Here is a 17,982-nt window from a genome sequence, read left to right as displayed (position 1 = left end):
TGAAGTTCGTAATGGATACTACTATGACAGAAAAGTGTCTGTGTAGGTCCTCGTTTTGGTATAGACCCCATGGTACCTCCCTATATTCGGTATTTCGATGATTGTAGCTATATTATTCACCGATTTTTCAAGTTTCGCAATTTGAATATTGTAATACTTATGACAAAAGTTGCCTATGTAGATTCGCGTCGTCGTGTAGACCCAAATATAACGGCTACATTCGGTATTTTTAAAATGTCAACAGAAATTTCAACGGATTTTTTTTTTAAAAAATTGCCAAATGTGTTCCAAATGGTGGAGGGTAAAGTTCGGCCTGGCCGAACTTACAGCTTTTTGACTTGTTTTTTTTTTTTTTTTTAACAAAATGTTTGCAGTGGTCTCCATATTACATTCCAGAATTCCACCAATCCAACATGTATTTCCTTACTTTTTGTACAGTTATATCCAAAACCACCTCCTTCTCTTAACAAAGATCGAATTCTAGTACATCCTTTCACCCAGTACCAAGTATAGTACCATTCAGTACTTTTCGTACATTTATAGTACACACTACTAATTTTACATTACACTTTCTGTTCACCCAATTTTAAAAATACGGTACTGTTTAGTACATTTCGTGTATTTGTTGTGCACATTTCCAAAACCCCAGGGTCCCCAATACAAAATTTCAGTTTCATCCGTTTCACTAAACCAAACTGTTTCAAATTTAGTAAAGTTCAAGAAATGAGTATAAAATTCCAAACAACATTCATATATTAAATTTACTTTTGAACCTTGATTATCATACCAAATTCCAAGTTTTTATCTGTTTACATAATACCAAATGGTACCATTTTAAAAGTTTAATATCATTTTAGAACTTTTCGTAACTTATAGTTTAAATTTCCAAAAACTCTTTGGGACATCTATCCTACACTCCATCAGTGACCCCCATTCCAAATTACAGAATTGCAGCTCATTCGGTTTGTCCAATACAAAGTATAAAATTTTTAGTACATTTTAGTACTTTTCATATCCTTTTAGTACTTTTCATATCCAGCCTTATCACACGCATTGACATAATTTCAAGATTCTAGGTTTAGCCGTTGGTTTTGGCTTTGATTTTCGATCAGTCAGTCAGTTATTTCAGAACTATTTTAAAAATATAGATTAAAATGAGGCTAATCTTAACTAAGTGTGTAATCTCAAAATTTAGTTATATAGTCGCTCTTCAAATCAAATAAAATTTTTATGAACACCAATGAAACTTGTCCTTAAATAATATTTAATTCATTGAGATTTCTTCCAAAACCACTTAAATACAAATAACTTTTTAAATCATTATAATCTCTGCAACAGGCAATACAACTTTTTGTGATGTGTATAATTATTGTCAATATATTTTTATTTAACAAATTTATATATACTCATATTGGATTAAACATTTATAAAATCAAATTAATATTTGGGTAACTTTCTACTTGTTTTGTATTATTTCATATATGTAAATATATATATTTTTGGTAAAATTTCAAAGAAACCTTAGATGACCTCAACATATAGTACATTTAATTGTTTTCATTGGAATTTTAATAATATATAAATACTATTTGTGATATATATGTTTTAATAAATAACAATTATTTATAGAAAAAAAAGTAAATTGTAGACAAACATTTTTGAACAAGTTAATAAAAACTAAATATTTAATTAACATAAATGCCATTGTTTGCCGACTCGATCGGCTTCACTCCAGCTTCGGCGTTGTCATATTGTGGCTGCATGGGATTCTCACTGTTCCAGCGTATCTGCTGATAGACTTGGTAGATGGGGTAGAAGAAAAATATCATAATACCTAAAAAGATTACGATAGAATATGGATCAAAATTGCTATGACGAGTTATCAATGAGTTGAAATTTAAAATAATAAAATGTATCCTTATACATAATTGTCTTAATAATCAGTTTGTATGGTAAACTAGGTAAAGAAAGAACTGTAAGGAAAAGTCCAAAGTCGGGCGGCGCTGACTATATGATACCTTACACCTCTCTTAAATTTAGTAGAGCTCCCGTAAGAACACAATTCATTTCAAGTAGATCATAACACCTATCAACATTTGGATTTATAGCAGTTATAGATTGCTATAGACTGCATGATATCGCTGGGAGAAGGATTATATTAAAACACGAAAAAAAGTTGTAAGTTCGGCTGGGCTGAACTTTGAATACCCTCTACCATTTGAAAAGAATTTGACAATTTTCAAAAAAAAAAAAAAAATAAATAATAATAATAATAAAATCCGTAAAAAACTCTATTAGGGTCTAAACGACGACGTGGACCTGCATAGGCAACTATTGTTATAAGCCTTTACAATCTTCAAATGCGAAACATAAGGAAACAAAGCTGTGAATAATGTAGGTAGAATCTTCAATATACGGAGATTCTCTTATATGGGGGCTATACCAAAATATGAACCTGCACAGATAATTTTCTGCCTTAGGCTGCAGTATCCATTACGAACTTCAAATGCTTTTTCTGCCTTAGGCTGCAGTATCCATTACGAACTTCAAATGCCAAATTTGAAACAATCCCGGTAAATAATATTGTTAATATCAACAAAGTACCGAATATCGGGAGGTACTGTTATATGGGGGGCTATACGAAGACGTGGACCTGTACCGACAATTTTCGGTCTTAGGCTGTAGTATCCTTTTCGAGCTTCAAATACCAAATTTGAAACAATTCCGGTGAATAATGTAGCTAAAATCAACCAAATACCAAATATTGGGTGGTACCGTTATACGGGGGCTATATCAAAACGGGGACCTACATGTCCCATTTTCAATACCAAAAGTTCTGCAGAGATAATATACATTTGAGTGATTTCGACTGACGGACGGACATCGCTAAATCGACATAGAATTTTGTGCTGATCAAGAATATATATACTTGGTGGGGTCTAAAATGTATATTTCGAGATGTTTCAAACGGAATGACAAACTTAATATACCCCCATGATATGGTGGAGGGTATAAAAATATATATCATAGCCGAGTTGCACAAATTAGAAACACGCATCGCGAAATTCACTCTATTTGGACTGATATTAGCCATTATTTGCACAATAAACCTGAAATCGGATTAAAGATTTATATGGGAGCTATATCCAAATCTTAGCCGATCTAGATAAAATTTGCCAAAGATATTTCCGAGCTCCATAAGATATCTGAAACCAAATATCATTGTTGTCGAATGCTTGTTACCAATGTGAGGGACTCAAACACTAAATCGTATGAAACATTTATATGGAAGCTATAGCTTTATCTGAACAAATTTTCTCCAAATTTGATGTACTTGCTTCTAGACTGAATTCGGTCGGATGTACCAAAGTTCAGGACTTTTTGACAGATATTGGTCATTTGGTGCACAATAAACCCGAAATCGATTGAAGATATATGGGAGTTATATCTTAATCTGATCCAATTTCAAATATTGTTTGCAAAATTTCATCTCAATCGGATAATAAATGTGACTTGCATTTTGTTCACAAGAATACATGGACGGACGGAGAGACGGACTGACATACATAAATTGACTGAAAAAGTGATTCTGTGATGATTCTCAAATGTAACTATGGGTCTATCTCGCTTCCTTTTCCATGTTACAAAGACATAATACCATTAGCACTATTTGGTGCAGGGTATACCAAAAAAAGCAACCCAGTACCATGTGGAGAATTTTGTCCTGATTACGAAAACGCATTTTAAGGTCGATTCGGTGAGAAGAGTCTCCCACCAAATCAGATTACTAAAGTGCTTTTAACAGCTCATTGTTTTTTCATTATTTTTCCTTCTATCTTGAATTGAAATTATTAAAGCTTCGATAAGAATTATATAAAACATATTTATTAGAACAATAGATACACCGGACTTAGTTTCACCAATTTGAGCTAATATTACATACATGGTTGACAGTAACCGTAAAATCGGATTAAGATGTATATCAAAGCTAAATACAAATTTGAACCGATCTTGATAACATTTCACAGAGGTATTTTCGAGCTGTACCTGATGTTCGGTATCAAATATCATTGTTGTGGATTGCATATTACGCATGTAAACGTCTTCAGCACCAAATCGAATGAAACATACATATGAGAGATATAGGTATTCTGAACTGATTTTCACCAACTTAAAGTACTAAAAGGAATTTGGTCGAAAGTGCCACATTTCACTAAGTTTGGGCTGACATTAGGCATTTGGTGCCCAATAAACCTGAAATCGGATAATCGTATATAAGAAATATATCCAAATCTTTTTTGGGCTGTACCTGATATTTGGTACCAAATATCATTCTTGTGTAGTGCATATTACGCATGTGAGCGACTGCAGAATAAAATCGAATGAAACATATATATGAGAGCTATAGCTATTTCTGAACCGATTTTCGCCAAGTTTGAAGTATTTGTTTCTACGATGAATTCGGTCGAATGTGCCAAAATTAAGGTCATTCGGATTGATATTAGCAATGTGGTGCAGATTTAACCCAAAATCGGTTGAAAATATATGTGAACTATATCTAAATTTGAGCCGATTCACACCAATTTCAATAGGGTTTGTCCTTAGGGCAAACAAATATTGTACCCCACAAGAATGATATTTGGTACCAGATATCAGATATATGGCAAATTGTATCCAGATCTATTCAGATTTGAATATAGCTCTATTATAAATCCCTCACATTCGTAATATGCACTCCACAAGAACGATATTTGGTACCAGATATCTTGTAATGCTCGGAAATACCTTTGCCAAATTTTATCGAAATCTGCTAAGATTGGAATATAGCTCCCATATATATCTTTAATCCTATTCCAGGTTCATTGCTAATATCAGCCCAAATGGATTGAATTTCAGGACGTACGTTTTCATTTGGTGGAATATATATTTATACCCTACAGCACTACAGTATTATAAGCTTTATTGGGCCAAAAGTTATGTAACACCTCGAAATATTGGTTTTCCACATAGGAAAGTATACATGGATCTTCCTATCTCGTCGAGCTGAGTCGATCTAACTATGTATATCCGTTCGTCCGTCTCTCTGTTTGTCAATGTTAATTTGTAATTACGCTACAGGTCGCAATTATGGGCCGATCCTCACGAAATTGAAAATGGAGCTGGGGTTATGGTCAGAATATATGGCTATTGTTTTTGGTGATCGCAAACTATTTAGGGGTTCAAATGAACCAAAAATTTAAACATTTTCCTGATCACGCAATTGAAACAAACCGACATGGAATTTTACCTGCGAAGAAAATTAAGGACAGGAGGAAGTTTAGCATTTTGGGTGTCCATTGGATTATACTTAGCTGTAAAATGGACCACAACAACTAACAACACAACGCGTTGCCTAAATATTGGGCAAATGCCCCTGTTTAAAAAGCTAAGGGTAATATCTGGGCAATGCTCTACGTCATAATTTCAAAAGCGAAATCTTCCAAAAGGGGTTTGGATATAAGGGGGCTTCTAAAAAATTATAGTGTTGTAGGGTATCACATGGTCGACCCCGCACGGCTATATCCTTCGCTTACTTGTTTTTTAATATAATATTTCTCGAAGTGATATCATGCATGCTCGACAGCAATGTTATTTAGTATAAAGGATAAAAAAATATCTCCGTCAAATGTAGTAAGAACCGATTCAGAATTGGATATGCCTCCCAAACATTAGTTCCCTCTGAAAACAAATTATGACTGCTCTAAAGTCATATGATGATAGGTGGTGTAATTTACTTCAAATAAATTCCTTTGTTACGGGAGCTCTACTAAATATGTATATCATATAGTGGGCCCACCCGACTAGTGACATTTCCTACTGGTTTAACTTGTTTGTTGTAGTACATTTTGACCCATAAATATTTGCTAAGAGTTATAAATTTGTACTACAAATCTTCAATATCACTAAAAGAAAAATAATTTCACACTGTTGCGTTTTACTTACCCAAGGTCACCGAATTCAATATCAAGTGAATCATTAAATCCCCAAACGTTGCTGAATCAATGAGGTCTTTAAAAACATTGTAAACTGTTAGGCATGTTTGGATTCCCAAGGCCACATAATTGCCAAAAACAAATGGTGACATCAGCTTGTGTCGTTCCTGGTATATGAAAATAATAAAATAAATTAAATTAATCAATTTAAAAATAAATAAATTTGTCCCGAACTACCTCTGAAATTCCTTTCAGCAGCATTATATCAAATATTACACTGGCCACACTAAATAAGAAAAGAAATACCAACGTGGGTAGGCCGGTATTGGAAATTTTCTCTGCAAAAGGAAATATTCAAAATATATGTAATATTAAATTCCACGAGACTTACCTTCGATAATGGTATCCTCATAGGTTTGATTGTTATAGGTGCACAAATATATCAACGTGGAAATGGCTAAAATAACAGCCAATATTAAATGTATCCAGCCAACAATAAGGCTAAGCGTTCTCATATTTGGGCAACACATTTTTAAATTTTATTTCTTTACAAAATATTTTCAACTCGTAAACTGTTAACACCAGCCGCTTCTGGTCAAGACTGAAATAGTTTTTTCTTCTATGCCGCAATGAAAGGATGCTATCGTCTGTGTCTGCACAACAAGTTCAGAGAGCAGCAGACAATCAAATAATCCTTTGGCGCCAGCTATTGGAATACACAAAAACAAACGGAGTCATCTTCCGAATCTGTGACATCGTTACAATATATTTTTTTGTTTGGTTTCATTTTCAAAGGACTTTTACTCTCGGTTATGCGTGTGAGTATGAATGTAGACTAATAAATTTTAACAAAACGACATGACTTCATACAGAACGGAGCGAAGAGCGGAATAATTTATAATTGTTGTTGTGGTTTGCTATGTCCTAGAACGCAATTCAACTTTCGTATCAAGTTACTTTAATAGTTTTAGTTTCATTATTTGTTTGAAATTTTCAAACGCAATGACATTGAAAATGCGTGTGGCATTGGGAACCACAAGCGCTATAGATACGAGCGTTTTCCTCATTTAGCATAAATTATATTATTATTAATTATGAGAACTTTTATGGAAAGTCGAAAGACTAACTTTTCAATGAAATAGGAATGTTTAGCAATAGTAAATGTTTTAATGTTGGGTTTTTAGTTGTTTTGCCAACACAACACCACAGAGGTACAGAGATCTTATGTTTGATGTTTTTATGTGTTTGTGACCAAATAGAGCCATAGTTATTTATTCTCTATCACCATTAAGTTTAGGGTTTGTTAACCTTATCATTCAGATTGCATTGAGTATTTTAGATTACCATAAAATGTGACGGTTTAGCATCTATCGCAAGTCTGTCTCCCTGATAAAATCTCAATAAAGTCAATTTTTGGGGATTTTGAGAATTATTGTTAGACAGGGTGAGAAAAAACTGCAACCAACTCCAGAATGCTGTCATATCTAAGCCACTGTTAAAATTTTTCCAGTGACAGCTGATTATATTGTTTTCAAGCGTACAAAATCATTTTGGTGAGAATTTTCCAGAAAAGAAGTTATTCGTGATAGTGTGATTTCTGTATAGTCTTTTAGTCTTTTGGATCTCGTACTATCGCTTGTTGCCATGATACTGGTAGCTCAGCCCGACGTCAAAGAAGTGGACGGAAAAAACAGCAACATTAGCAGAAATGGTTCGAAAAATAAAGAAGCGACTTGATCGAAACCCGCGTCGCGGTGACGAAGAATTCTCGCATTATTCCATTCGGCAAATATTGAAAAATAAGCTCAGGGTGAAGCCATTGAAATTCCAAAAGGTGCAAGAACTTACACCGCAACAGAAAGAAAATAGACTCGAATGAGCTAAAGATTTGCTTCGCTTGGCCGAAAGTGGTGAACTGAAGAATTTAGTTTTCTCCGATGAGAAAACATTCGTTGTCCAGCAGTTTGTAAACAAACAAAATTATCGTATTTACTTGCCAATGAGGTCAGCTGAAAATGTGCACCTTCGGTTGGCCACCGGAACTCTGGCTATGGTGATGGTGTGGGCCGCCATAGCAGCCAATGGTCGCTCTCCGCTCGTATTAATCGACCGTGGCATCGGAATAAATGCCGAATATTATGGCGAAAATATTCTGGAGGGTGAATTAAAGCCTTGAGCACGCAAACATTTTGGCCGCAGACCTTGGACATTCCAACAGGACTCAGCACTATCGCACTCAGCACGCGCCACCCTAGAATGGTTACAAAATGAGGTTCCTTCATTCCAGCGCACAATGGCCAATAAAAACTCCGGATACTAATCCGTTGGACTATTGGGTCTGGAGTATTTTGGAAAGCAAGGTTGGCACTAAAAAAATACAAAACTGTGGATCACCTCAAGCATGCGCTTCGCCGGGATTGGACCAAAAAACCGCGGAGCAATATTCGAGCAGCGTGTGACGGTTTCATTGGCCACTTGAAGGCCATAAATCGTGCCAAATTTGACCAAATCGAACAAATTAATAATTATTTTAAAATTTGATGCTATTTCCGAATTTGTTGCTTTCATTCAAAAAAAGTTTAAAAAAATGTAAAAATTATGGCGTTTGACCTTGAATTTTTTTTTTATACCCTACAACACTATGTGTTGGGGGTATTATAAGTTTGATTGGGCCAACAATTATGTAACACCTCGAAATATTGGTTTCCCATATAGGAAAGTATATATGGATCTTCCTAGCTCGCCGAGCTGAGTCGATTAGCTATGTATGTCCGTCCGTCCGTCTGTCCGTCTGTCCATGTTAATTTGTAATCACTCTACAGGTCGCAATTATGGCCCGATCTTTACGAAATTTAGAATGTAGGTGGGGCTTGGACCAGAATAGAACCCTATTGCTTTTGGAGATGATCGCTAAATGTTTAGGGGTTGAAATGGACCAAATACTGAAAAATGTCGGATTTTGCAGTAGCTATACAGGTCTCAATTATAGACCAATCGACGCGAAATTTCGCATGTAGCTAGAGTTTAGGGCGGGGAAGAAGCCTACTAATTTGTGTGGTCATCGGATAATATTTAGCGGGTAAAATATACCATATCTTTTGTGTTGAAAAAAATCAAAATTATTCATTAAACCGTGAATATTTTAAATTCCGGCGAAATCATAAAGCCATCACAAGGTTACTTCTGATCTTTACATTGATGTTATTATCCAACAAATCGGATATATAGCAAAATATGTGCGATATATATGTCTATCAAAGAAGATATGCTTGAAAGATCTCTTATATGTCGAGAACGGCTGAACTGATTTCGACAGTTCTCATTAATTCAGAATGGCCTCTTGGCAGGAAAGAAAAAAAGTCTAAAAAAATCGCATAAAAATATCTCTATAAAGATGAAAATATTGATTTTGTAAAATTTTCTCATATTTTTTCAATTTTGTCATATTTTTGGCATATTTTCATTTTGAATTAAACATTTGGTAATATTTCTACAGCTAACAAAACTAAGTAGTTAGGATATCAGGATATCATATACAGATCTCATTTATGACCCGATCCTTACGAAATTTTGCATGGGGATAAGATGAGGGTCAGAAAAGAAGCCTACTCTTTTTGGAGATGATCGCCATATATTTAGGGGTTGAAATGGACCAAAAAACTGCAAAATTGTCGGCAGGTCGTAATTATCGACCGATCCTCACGCTCATTTGAATGGGGGTTACCGCACATTGCAAATGCCAAGAAGTTTTGCATGGCCATCCAAAAATATTCAATGTGTGAAGGAGTTTGAAGAATATAGTCAAATGTCTGTATCTCATATAGATGCGTTTCAGTCAAAAACCAATAATAAATGTTAATCTTTTGCCACTTCTGAGAGATTATAGGTCTTTGGGAAATATTGGTTCCAGATCTAGGAAGACCATTTAAGTGCAACATTTACCAATAAATTGGAAATGAGCAAATTAGTTTAAGTTGCTATTATTCGAAAATTAGAGAACGAAACCTGATGGTTTTCTTTAATTATTTGTCACAATATCTTGTGGAATTCTGTCGAGTATTTCGCCTATATAAACTGTATTGTTTATTATTTAACGGTCGGCCCCGCTCGACTGTAGCCTTTGCTTACTTGTTTTTATCTCACAATGTAAATGCTTTTGGTTTTGTTAAGATCTTGATTTTAACATTTCAATCGTGGTAAAATTAAGAAGGTAAAGACATTTAAAATAATCATACCACCTCACATTTCACTACATAAAAACAGGTTCCCATTTACATGTACAATGGATTAAAAAATAAAGGGTTTTTTTTAAGCTAGATAGAACATTAAATTGTAAAAAGTATCACAAAAACTTAAACTTTGATGAAACTTTTTTTTATTTGTTTAAGTATACTCTGACAAATCATCATCAATAGACTCACGCTTTAACAACGCTACGAAATTATCCAAATTTACTTTGAAAATCAGGCTCTAGAGCAGTTGGCAAATGACCCGTTGTTTTATCGCAAAATTGTGTTCAGCGATGAGGCGTATTTTTGGCTTAACGGGTTTGTTAATAAGCTAAATTGCCGCATATGGAGTGAGACCAATCCACAAGAGACCCTACAGACTCCATTACAACCAGAAAAAATCACCGCATGGTGCGGTTTTCACGCTGGTGGCATCATCGGTCCTTATTTCTTCAAAATTGAGGCCGGAGCTCGCGTTATGGTCAATGGAGATCATTACCGCACTATGATCAATGATTTTTTGTTTACAAATATGGATAACATTGATCCGGAGGAGATGTGGTTTCAACAGGATGACGCTACGTGTCATGCGGGGCGATAAGTTGATTTCGAGAAGTGGATTATTTCCTGTGTGGCTACGTGATGTCATTGGTTTATGCTGATAAACCAGCAACAATTGACGACTTGGAGGCCAACATTGTTCGTGTTATTCGTGACATACGGCCAGCAGTGCTCGATAAAGTGGCCAAAAATTGGACATCCAGAATGCACTTCGTCAAGAATAGCCGCGGTGCCCATATGCCCGAAATCATTTTCAAATGTTAATGTCACGTATTGAATACAAAAAAAAAAAACAATTGAATAAAATTTAATTTTTTGTGTAATTTTTTACAATTTCAAGTTATATCAGGCTTAAAAAAAAACACCCTTTACAAATTTTGACAATAAGATGTTGTCAAATGAATAATTTTGGAAAAAAATATATAAACATATGATTGCATAACTTTACCTACTCGATTCTACCATGATTTCAATTTTCCAACATTAAATAAAACATTAACATATGTATATGGTATTTCAAAATTTTGTCAACAATTACATTTATTTAATAAATTTTCTTCAAAAATATGTTTGTTTTGTTTTTTTTTGTGTTTAATATTTATATATAAATAATTGTTTTGGTCGTAGTTTTTGGCTTATTTGCAGCCCTAACAATAACAATAAAAGCATTCGTTTCACAAAAGTTAATAAAAAAAAAACTATTCGTTGGTTGGTTCGTTTTAACAATTTTTGATTTGAAATTTAAATTTTCAAATTCTAACAATTGACTGGCTCAGCATTACCATTCGTTCGGGCAGGCTTAGAGGGTTTGGTGTGTTTAACAGGTTTCGTAGTTTTCGAAGATGTATCAGGTCGGGCTAAAACATCAGTCTCATCCAAAATTTCATGATCATTGGAGGGTGGTAGGCGTGTCTGTTGGACCAACAGATAGACGGGGTAGAATAAATAAATCATGGTAACTGTAATGGAGTTGAGAGAAAATGCACAATATTTTCTTAAAACACAGAGCTATAATTAAAGAATATAGCATTAATTACCCAATGTCAAGCCATGCATTAGAGGATTTATTAAATTTCCCACTGTTGTATCCTTGTGTACATAATCCTCGGCAAAGAAGAACACAGCGCAAGACATCAGGAAACCCAAGACCATATAGTTGCCAATAACAAAGGCGGATATTAAATTAACTCGTCTCTGAAAATAGAAATCAATTTCACAACATTTATAAATTTTGGTAATGTCTACTTACAGCAAGAATACCAGCTATCAGAAGTATATCAAAGATAAAACTGGAGAAACTGAATAAAAATATAGCCAAAAGCACCGGTAGTCCAAATGCGGCAATTTTTGCTGAAGGAGGTAAGTGAGATTTATATTTGAATTATATATCTTTTTTTTTGGAATATTACAACATACGATTATCATGTGGTCTCTCATAATAGAATATCAAATAGTACAGCAGACCCATGGACAGCGCAATCGAAAACAAAAAGTGAAACCATCCTATAATCAAATTAATCCAGCTGGCAATCGTTCTTCTCATTTTCACCGCAGTCATGGTTTAAATTCTGAAATAGAACGAACATTAAATAAAACAATATCAGATAATGGACGTAAACAATATTAATAAATAGGGGCTATAGAAGGGCGTAGCAGGATATTGTGATTCGGAAAGTTTTATAACCGCACCTTGTCTTTATAATATTTTCTTATATTGGGAGTTGTGTGCCTCCTCATACTTTGACCCAAGGGCATAAATACAAATGACGACTACATATGTGATGTCCGTTGGAATTACAATTTCGGAATTTCGAATTGTGTTGTGTTCGTGACCAACTGTTCCGAAATTGATTTTTGATTGATCGCTAAATCGACATAGAATTTTATGCTGATCAAGAATATAGGGTAAGTGTGCCTAAGTTCGGCATGTCCCAGTAGTCGGCACTTTTTATTTTTAAGCCCAAATAAATGAAACTATTATAACTAAATGTATTTTGTTTACTTCAAATATATTGTCAGCTATCTCTGTGTACAATTTCGCTAAGAAAAGATGATTTATTCTAATAAAAATAAAATTTTTGTCTGTGAAGGTCCTCAACAATCCATATTCTTAAGAAAAGTACAATAAAGACGTCGAATCAGTTTATCTAAACAAAAATATCATATTTTAATGAATTAATTTATTATTATTATTAATTATTCTTACAAAAAAAAATTGGTATGCCGACTGTTGGAATATGCCATACCGACAATTGGCAAGTGGTGCTGACTACTGGCAAAAAAGCATTGTTTTAATAAATCTACAAATTTATGAAATTTAATAAAAAGTTATTAAAACTTTATTTATTATATTATTATTTATTATTATTATTATTATTTATTATTGCAAAAACTATACAAAATTCCGAATCTGAATAAATTAACTTTGGAATAATTGAACGCGAAAATCCTAAAAGTGCCGACTACTGGTACACTTACCCTATATACTTTGTGAGGTTTAAAATGTATATTTACAAACGGAATGACAAACTTAATATACCCTCCATACTAAGGTGGAGGATATAAAAGTGTCAGAAATAGCATAAAATTTTAGAATAAGTTCAGATTTGTTCGAATTGGTCACCTTTGGCACGAATTATGGCCTTCAAACGGCCAATGAAACGTCACACGCTGCCCGAATATTGCTCTGCGGTATTTTGGTCCATTCCCGGCGAAGCGCTTGCTTGAGGTGATCTAAAATACTCCAGACACAATGGTCCAACGGATTGGTATCCGGAAATTTTGGTGGCCATTGTGCGCTGGAAATGAAACGAGGAACCTCATTTTGTAACCAATCTTGGGTGGCGCGTGCTGAGTGCGATGGTGCTGAGTGCTGTTGGAATGTCCAAGGTCTGCGGCCAAAATGTATGCGTGCCCAAGGCTATTTTCGCAAGAATATTTTCGCGATAATATTCGACATTTGTTCTGACGCCACGGTGGATTAATACGAGCTGAGAGCGACAATCGGCTGTTATGGCGGCCCCCACTATCACCATGGCCAGCGCTTGAGTTCTGGTGGTCAACCGAAGGTGCACATTTCCAGCTGACCTCTTTGACAAGTAAACACGATAATTTTGTTTGTTTACAAACTATTGGACATCGTAGAAAACCAAATTCGGCTAAGCGCAGAAACTCTTTAGCTCTTTTGAGTCTATTATTTTTCTGTTGCGGTGTAAGTTCTTGTACTTTTTGGAATTTCAATGGCTTTACCCCGAGTTTATTTTGCAATATTTGCCGAATCCACCTCCTTCTATCAAAAGTATATACCAACAATGGCCACGATATCAAATTTCAAAATTCCAGCTATATCCTGAGACCCAATCCCAAATTGACTACCATACATTTCGTACAGTAATACTGCGCATGTCCAAAACCCCCTCCTTCTCACCATACTATACAACAACAGTGACCTCGATACCAAATTTCAGAATTTCATCTCTATTTTAACACCCAACCGCACATTTTATTTTCGTTCTTTTCGTACAGTCAAATTACACATGTTTAAAATAATCTCCATATATTAACTAACCAAGAGTAACCTTAAATTTCCAATTTCAGGATTTCAGTTTTGTGATTTCACCTAAATTTTATTTTTCACCAAATTTAGTACAATTTCTTTCATTTCTCAACAACATACACCAACAGTGATATCCATATCAAATTTTAGAATTTCAGCTCCATACCTACACCCAATACCAAATGTAGTAGGATTTTGTACTTTTCGAACAATTTTAGAAATAATCTTTGTATTTCAACCTCTGATACCAGCAGTGATCTTAATATCAAATTTTAGGATTTCAGCATCCTCATTACCAAATTTAATACAATTATAGTACGCATATCCAAAACCAGCTTCTTCTCTCAACCACAGACATAAACAGTGAGATCCATATCAAATTTCGGGATCCTAGCGCTATCCCTTCACCTAATACCAAATATGGTACTTTTCGTACAATTATAGTACAAATTTCCGAAACCAACCCCAAATAATAAAAAATAAAAAAAATTTTTCAAATTTCAAGGACTACCTGTTCACCCAATACCGAATAGTACCAAATATAGTACTATTTAGTACTTTTCGTGCACTTGCAGTACACATTTCCAAAGCCAACTCACAAACGTGCACCCAACTGGAACCCCAATACAAAATTTCAAAATTCTAGCTTCTACGATTCACAATAAGCCAAATTGTTTTGAATTTTTTACTTTTTAGTACAGTTTGCACACTTAGTACACATTTCCAAAACCATCTTCATATATCAAACATGCTTCCAAACATTGATTTTCACACTAAATTTCAAGTTTTTAGCTCTATCCGTTCACATAACATCTTTAACATTTTAGAACTTTTCGTAAGCTAAAAACCCTAATCTGTACTCCCTCAGTGACTCTCATTCCAAATTTCAAAATTCTACCTTATTCCGTTTATCCAATACAAAGTTCTCAATTTTAAGCATAGTTGTTATTTATTTTATTCTTTTAGTCCAAATTTATCACACGCCTGCGCCCAATGTTGACTCTCTTACAGAATTGATTGATTCTAGCTTTAGCCGATTATACCCCACAAAGTATATATACTTAGACCGCACAAAGTATATAAACATAAATTCTATGATAAGCATAAAATTCTATGTCGATATAACGACGACCGTTCATCTGTGGAAATAACTAGCTTCCAAACGAATTGAAGATGGTTAATAAAATTTTATTCAAACGTGTTTCGTCTGCAGAACTTTTGGTATTGAAAATGGGCTATATAAGTCCGACGTCTTGATGATTTCAGCGAACTATTCACCGGAATTGTTTCAAAATTCGTATTTGAAGTTCTTAATGGGCACTACAGTCTATGACAGAAAATTGTCTATTCAGGTTCAGGTATTCGTATAGCACCCATATATCGGTATATCCATATATTCGGTATTTTCATCATTTTAGCGACATTTTTCACCGAAATTGTTTTAAATCTTGTATTTGCATCTCGTAATAGGTACCACAACATGTGACTGATATCGGTCCACTCTTTCTGGTAACTCCCTCACAAAATGTTGAAGTTTTCAAAGAAAATATTCTATTGCACAGAAAGAGAAAGGATGGTCCGATATTACTCCAACTTTGCAAAACCTGATATTTCTATCAGTGCCAGGACAGGTGCAAAAAATGGACAATATCGGTCTACTCCATCAAGTACCTCCCCCACAAAGGGTCAAAATTTTAAATAATTATAACTCTTATAAAATGCGATGTAACAGACTGATTTCGGCTCACACCTTCTGGTACCTTCCCCACAAAGGTTTGAAATTTTCAAAAAAAATTTTCTGCATAGAAAGTGAAAACATAATCCGATTTTGCTCCATCTTTGCAAGTATAAATATTTGCGTTAGTGCTAATTCGGGTGCGAAAATAGACAATATCGGTCCACTTCAACAAGTACCTCCCCCAGAAGAATCAAAATTTTGAATAATTATAACTCTTATAAAATGTAATGTTAGAGACCGATTGTCTTCAAATTAGACACATCACAATAATTTTAATAACCCAAGTTCTGGTGTGACTATAGAATATATCGGTTAACTCCTTCGGGTACCTCCCCCACAAAGGGTCGAAATTTGGAATACCCATGAAGCTCATAAAATGCCAAATTAATATCCCATTTCATTTAGACTTGGCACATATCAATATTTCGATCAACACAAGTTCTGTTATAAAGATGGTAGCGATCGGACCATTCCTTCTGGTACCTCCACGACAAATGGCCAAAGTTTTGAATAAACAGAACAATTATAAAATCTGAAATTTGCATCCAATTCTCTTTGTAGTTCACAAATCCTATTATTTCTACTAGCACTAAATCTGATTTGAAGTTCGTATGTCTATGTCCACTCCTTCCGGTACGCCACCACAAAAGGTCAAAATTTTAAATATCCAAAATGCTCTTAAAACGCGATATTAAGATCCGATTCCATTCAGACTTGGTACAATATATTTCCATCAGCACAAAATATGTTATAAAGATGGTAGAGATCTGATCATTTCTTCTGGTACATCCCCACATAGGGTTCAAGACAAACATTTTTGCAATCACAAGATCTGTTGTGAAGATGATATATATCTGCGATTCCCTTTTGATACCTCGCCCACAAAGGGGTACAATTTTCAATACTTAAATACTAATATAATACTGAGGTATGAACATGGAATACTTCGGTCGACTACATTACACATATTCCAAACCTAGCACGTCGAAATATTTATATCATATTTATTTTGGTCCGATACGAAATGGACATTATTAGTCCATTCCTTCGGAATCTACTCCATAGAGGGTCAGTAATTTGAATAATCATAACAGAAGTCAAAATATATTTATATTTAAATATTTATTTATTTATTTATTTTTTTTTTCCAAATGGTGGAGGGCATTCAGGCGAACTAACTACTTATTTCCTAAAACAGTAATTTAATTCGTTGCAATACATTTTAATATTTTTTCACTATCGAATATTGATTTCTCATCGGGCCCGATACGTTGTTAAATATTTTTTTAAGGCTTATTATCCGATTTCTAATAAAAAACACATGCAGTTCTAATGATATTGACTTCACAATTTCCCACTCCTCATTGAAAGTACTCACTTATATAAAATTTCCTCAAAAGGGTTCTTTATAATGCTCTCATATTTCAATTTTATATAATTTTGTTTTTAATTTAATTTTTCAAATAAATATTAATTTTATCCAATCACTCAAAAGCTATACCTGTTGGGAAGCTAGACTAGTTCTTGTTTTATTTTTCAATATTCAAATATGTATTACTTTTTTTGTTGGAATTCGTTTAACCACCGCGTTCCACGTCCTTTTGACAACTAAATGTCGATGGTATTCCCCAAAACGGGAATTACATCAGCCACAGCGAGCAACACAATTCCTGGCATTCCGAAAAATAAAATTCCTTCGTTTCAAATCACGAAATTTTCAAAAAATAAAGAAACAGACAGCGAAAGCAGCGACGCGTACATAAATCAATGGCGCCAATCGGTCGAATGGAAAATGCTAACTAAGAAGAATGTTATCAGTGGAATAAGCCCCCTGAACCTGAACCACCAACCAAAGTAAAAATTTAGCCAATCGAAAAGCGAAGAAGCTTTTTGACCTCTTTTTCATTTCTCCCATAGAGATATTGA

The 17,982-nt window shown here is 34.3% G+C and overlaps 2 protein-coding genes across 2 annotated transcripts; both read right to left on the bottom strand.

The window, feature by feature from the left end:
• Positions 1-1,427: 1,427 nt before the first annotated feature.
• Positions 1,428-6,556, bottom strand: LOC101891335 (uncharacterized). Its single transcript, XM_005178341.4, has 4 exons — positions 6,364-6,556; positions 6,210-6,310; positions 5,983-6,139; positions 1,428-1,834 (listed from the first exon to the last, which is right to left on the bottom strand). Exons 1-4 carry the CDS (start codon positions 6,500-6,502, stop codon positions 1,686-1,688), a joined length of 546 nt encoding a protein of 181 aa, XP_005178398.3. The 5' UTR covers positions 6,503-6,556; the 3' UTR covers positions 1,428-1,685.
• Positions 6,557-11,364: 4,808 nt separating this feature from the next.
• Positions 11,365-17,657, bottom strand: LOC101891513 (uncharacterized). Its single transcript, XM_005178342.4, has 5 exons — positions 17,558-17,657; positions 12,179-12,330; positions 12,012-12,112; positions 11,800-11,956; positions 11,365-11,721 (listed from the first exon to the last, which is right to left on the bottom strand). The coding sequence occupies exons 2-5, from the start codon at positions 12,318-12,320 to the stop codon at positions 11,519-11,521; spliced, it is 603 nt and encodes a 200-aa protein (XP_005178399.2). The 5' UTR covers positions 12,321-12,330; positions 17,558-17,657; the 3' UTR covers positions 11,365-11,518.
• Between the last annotated feature and the right edge of the window lie 325 nt (positions 17,658-17,982).

The sequence above is a fragment of the Musca domestica genome, unplaced genomic scaffold, assembly GCF_030504385.1.
Source record: "Musca domestica strain aabys unplaced genomic scaffold, Musca_domestica.polishedcontigs.V.1.1 17, whole genome shotgun sequence".
In the NCBI taxonomy this organism is placed as follows: domain Eukaryota; kingdom Metazoa; phylum Arthropoda; class Insecta; order Diptera; family Muscidae; genus Musca; species Musca domestica.
This window is presented reverse-complemented; position numbering and strand designations above follow the sequence as displayed.

What these genes read in the sequence shown, in the direction of transcription:
- LOC101891335 (XM_005178341.4), bottom strand. Translation starts at nt 6,502, where the DNA reads ATGTGTTGCCCAAATATGAGAACGCTTAGCCTTATTGTTGGCTGGATA. An exon ending in TGAGGATACCATTATCGAAG is followed by an intron (nt 6,311 to 6,363) that starts GTAAGTCTCGTG and finishes TTCCTTTTGCAG; the next exon opens with AGAAAATTTCCAATACCGGC. An exon ending in ATTGAATTCGGTGACCTTGG is followed by an intron (nt 1,835 to 5,982) that starts GTAAGTAAAACG and finishes TAATCTTTTTAG; the next exon opens with GTATTATGATATTTTTCTTC.
- LOC101891513 (XM_005178342.4), bottom strand. Translation starts at nt 12,320, where the DNA reads ATGACTGCGGTGAAAATGAGAAGAACGATTGCCAGCTGGATTAATTTG. An exon ending in TGATAGCTGGTATTCTTGCT is followed by an intron (nt 11,957 to 12,011) that starts GTAAGTAGACAT and finishes TTCTATTTTCAG; the next exon opens with AGACGAGTTAATTTAATATC. An exon ending in AATGCATGGCTTGACATTGG is followed by an intron (nt 11,722 to 11,799) that starts GTAATTAATGCT and finishes ACTCCATTACAG; the next exon opens with TTACCATGATTTATTTATTC.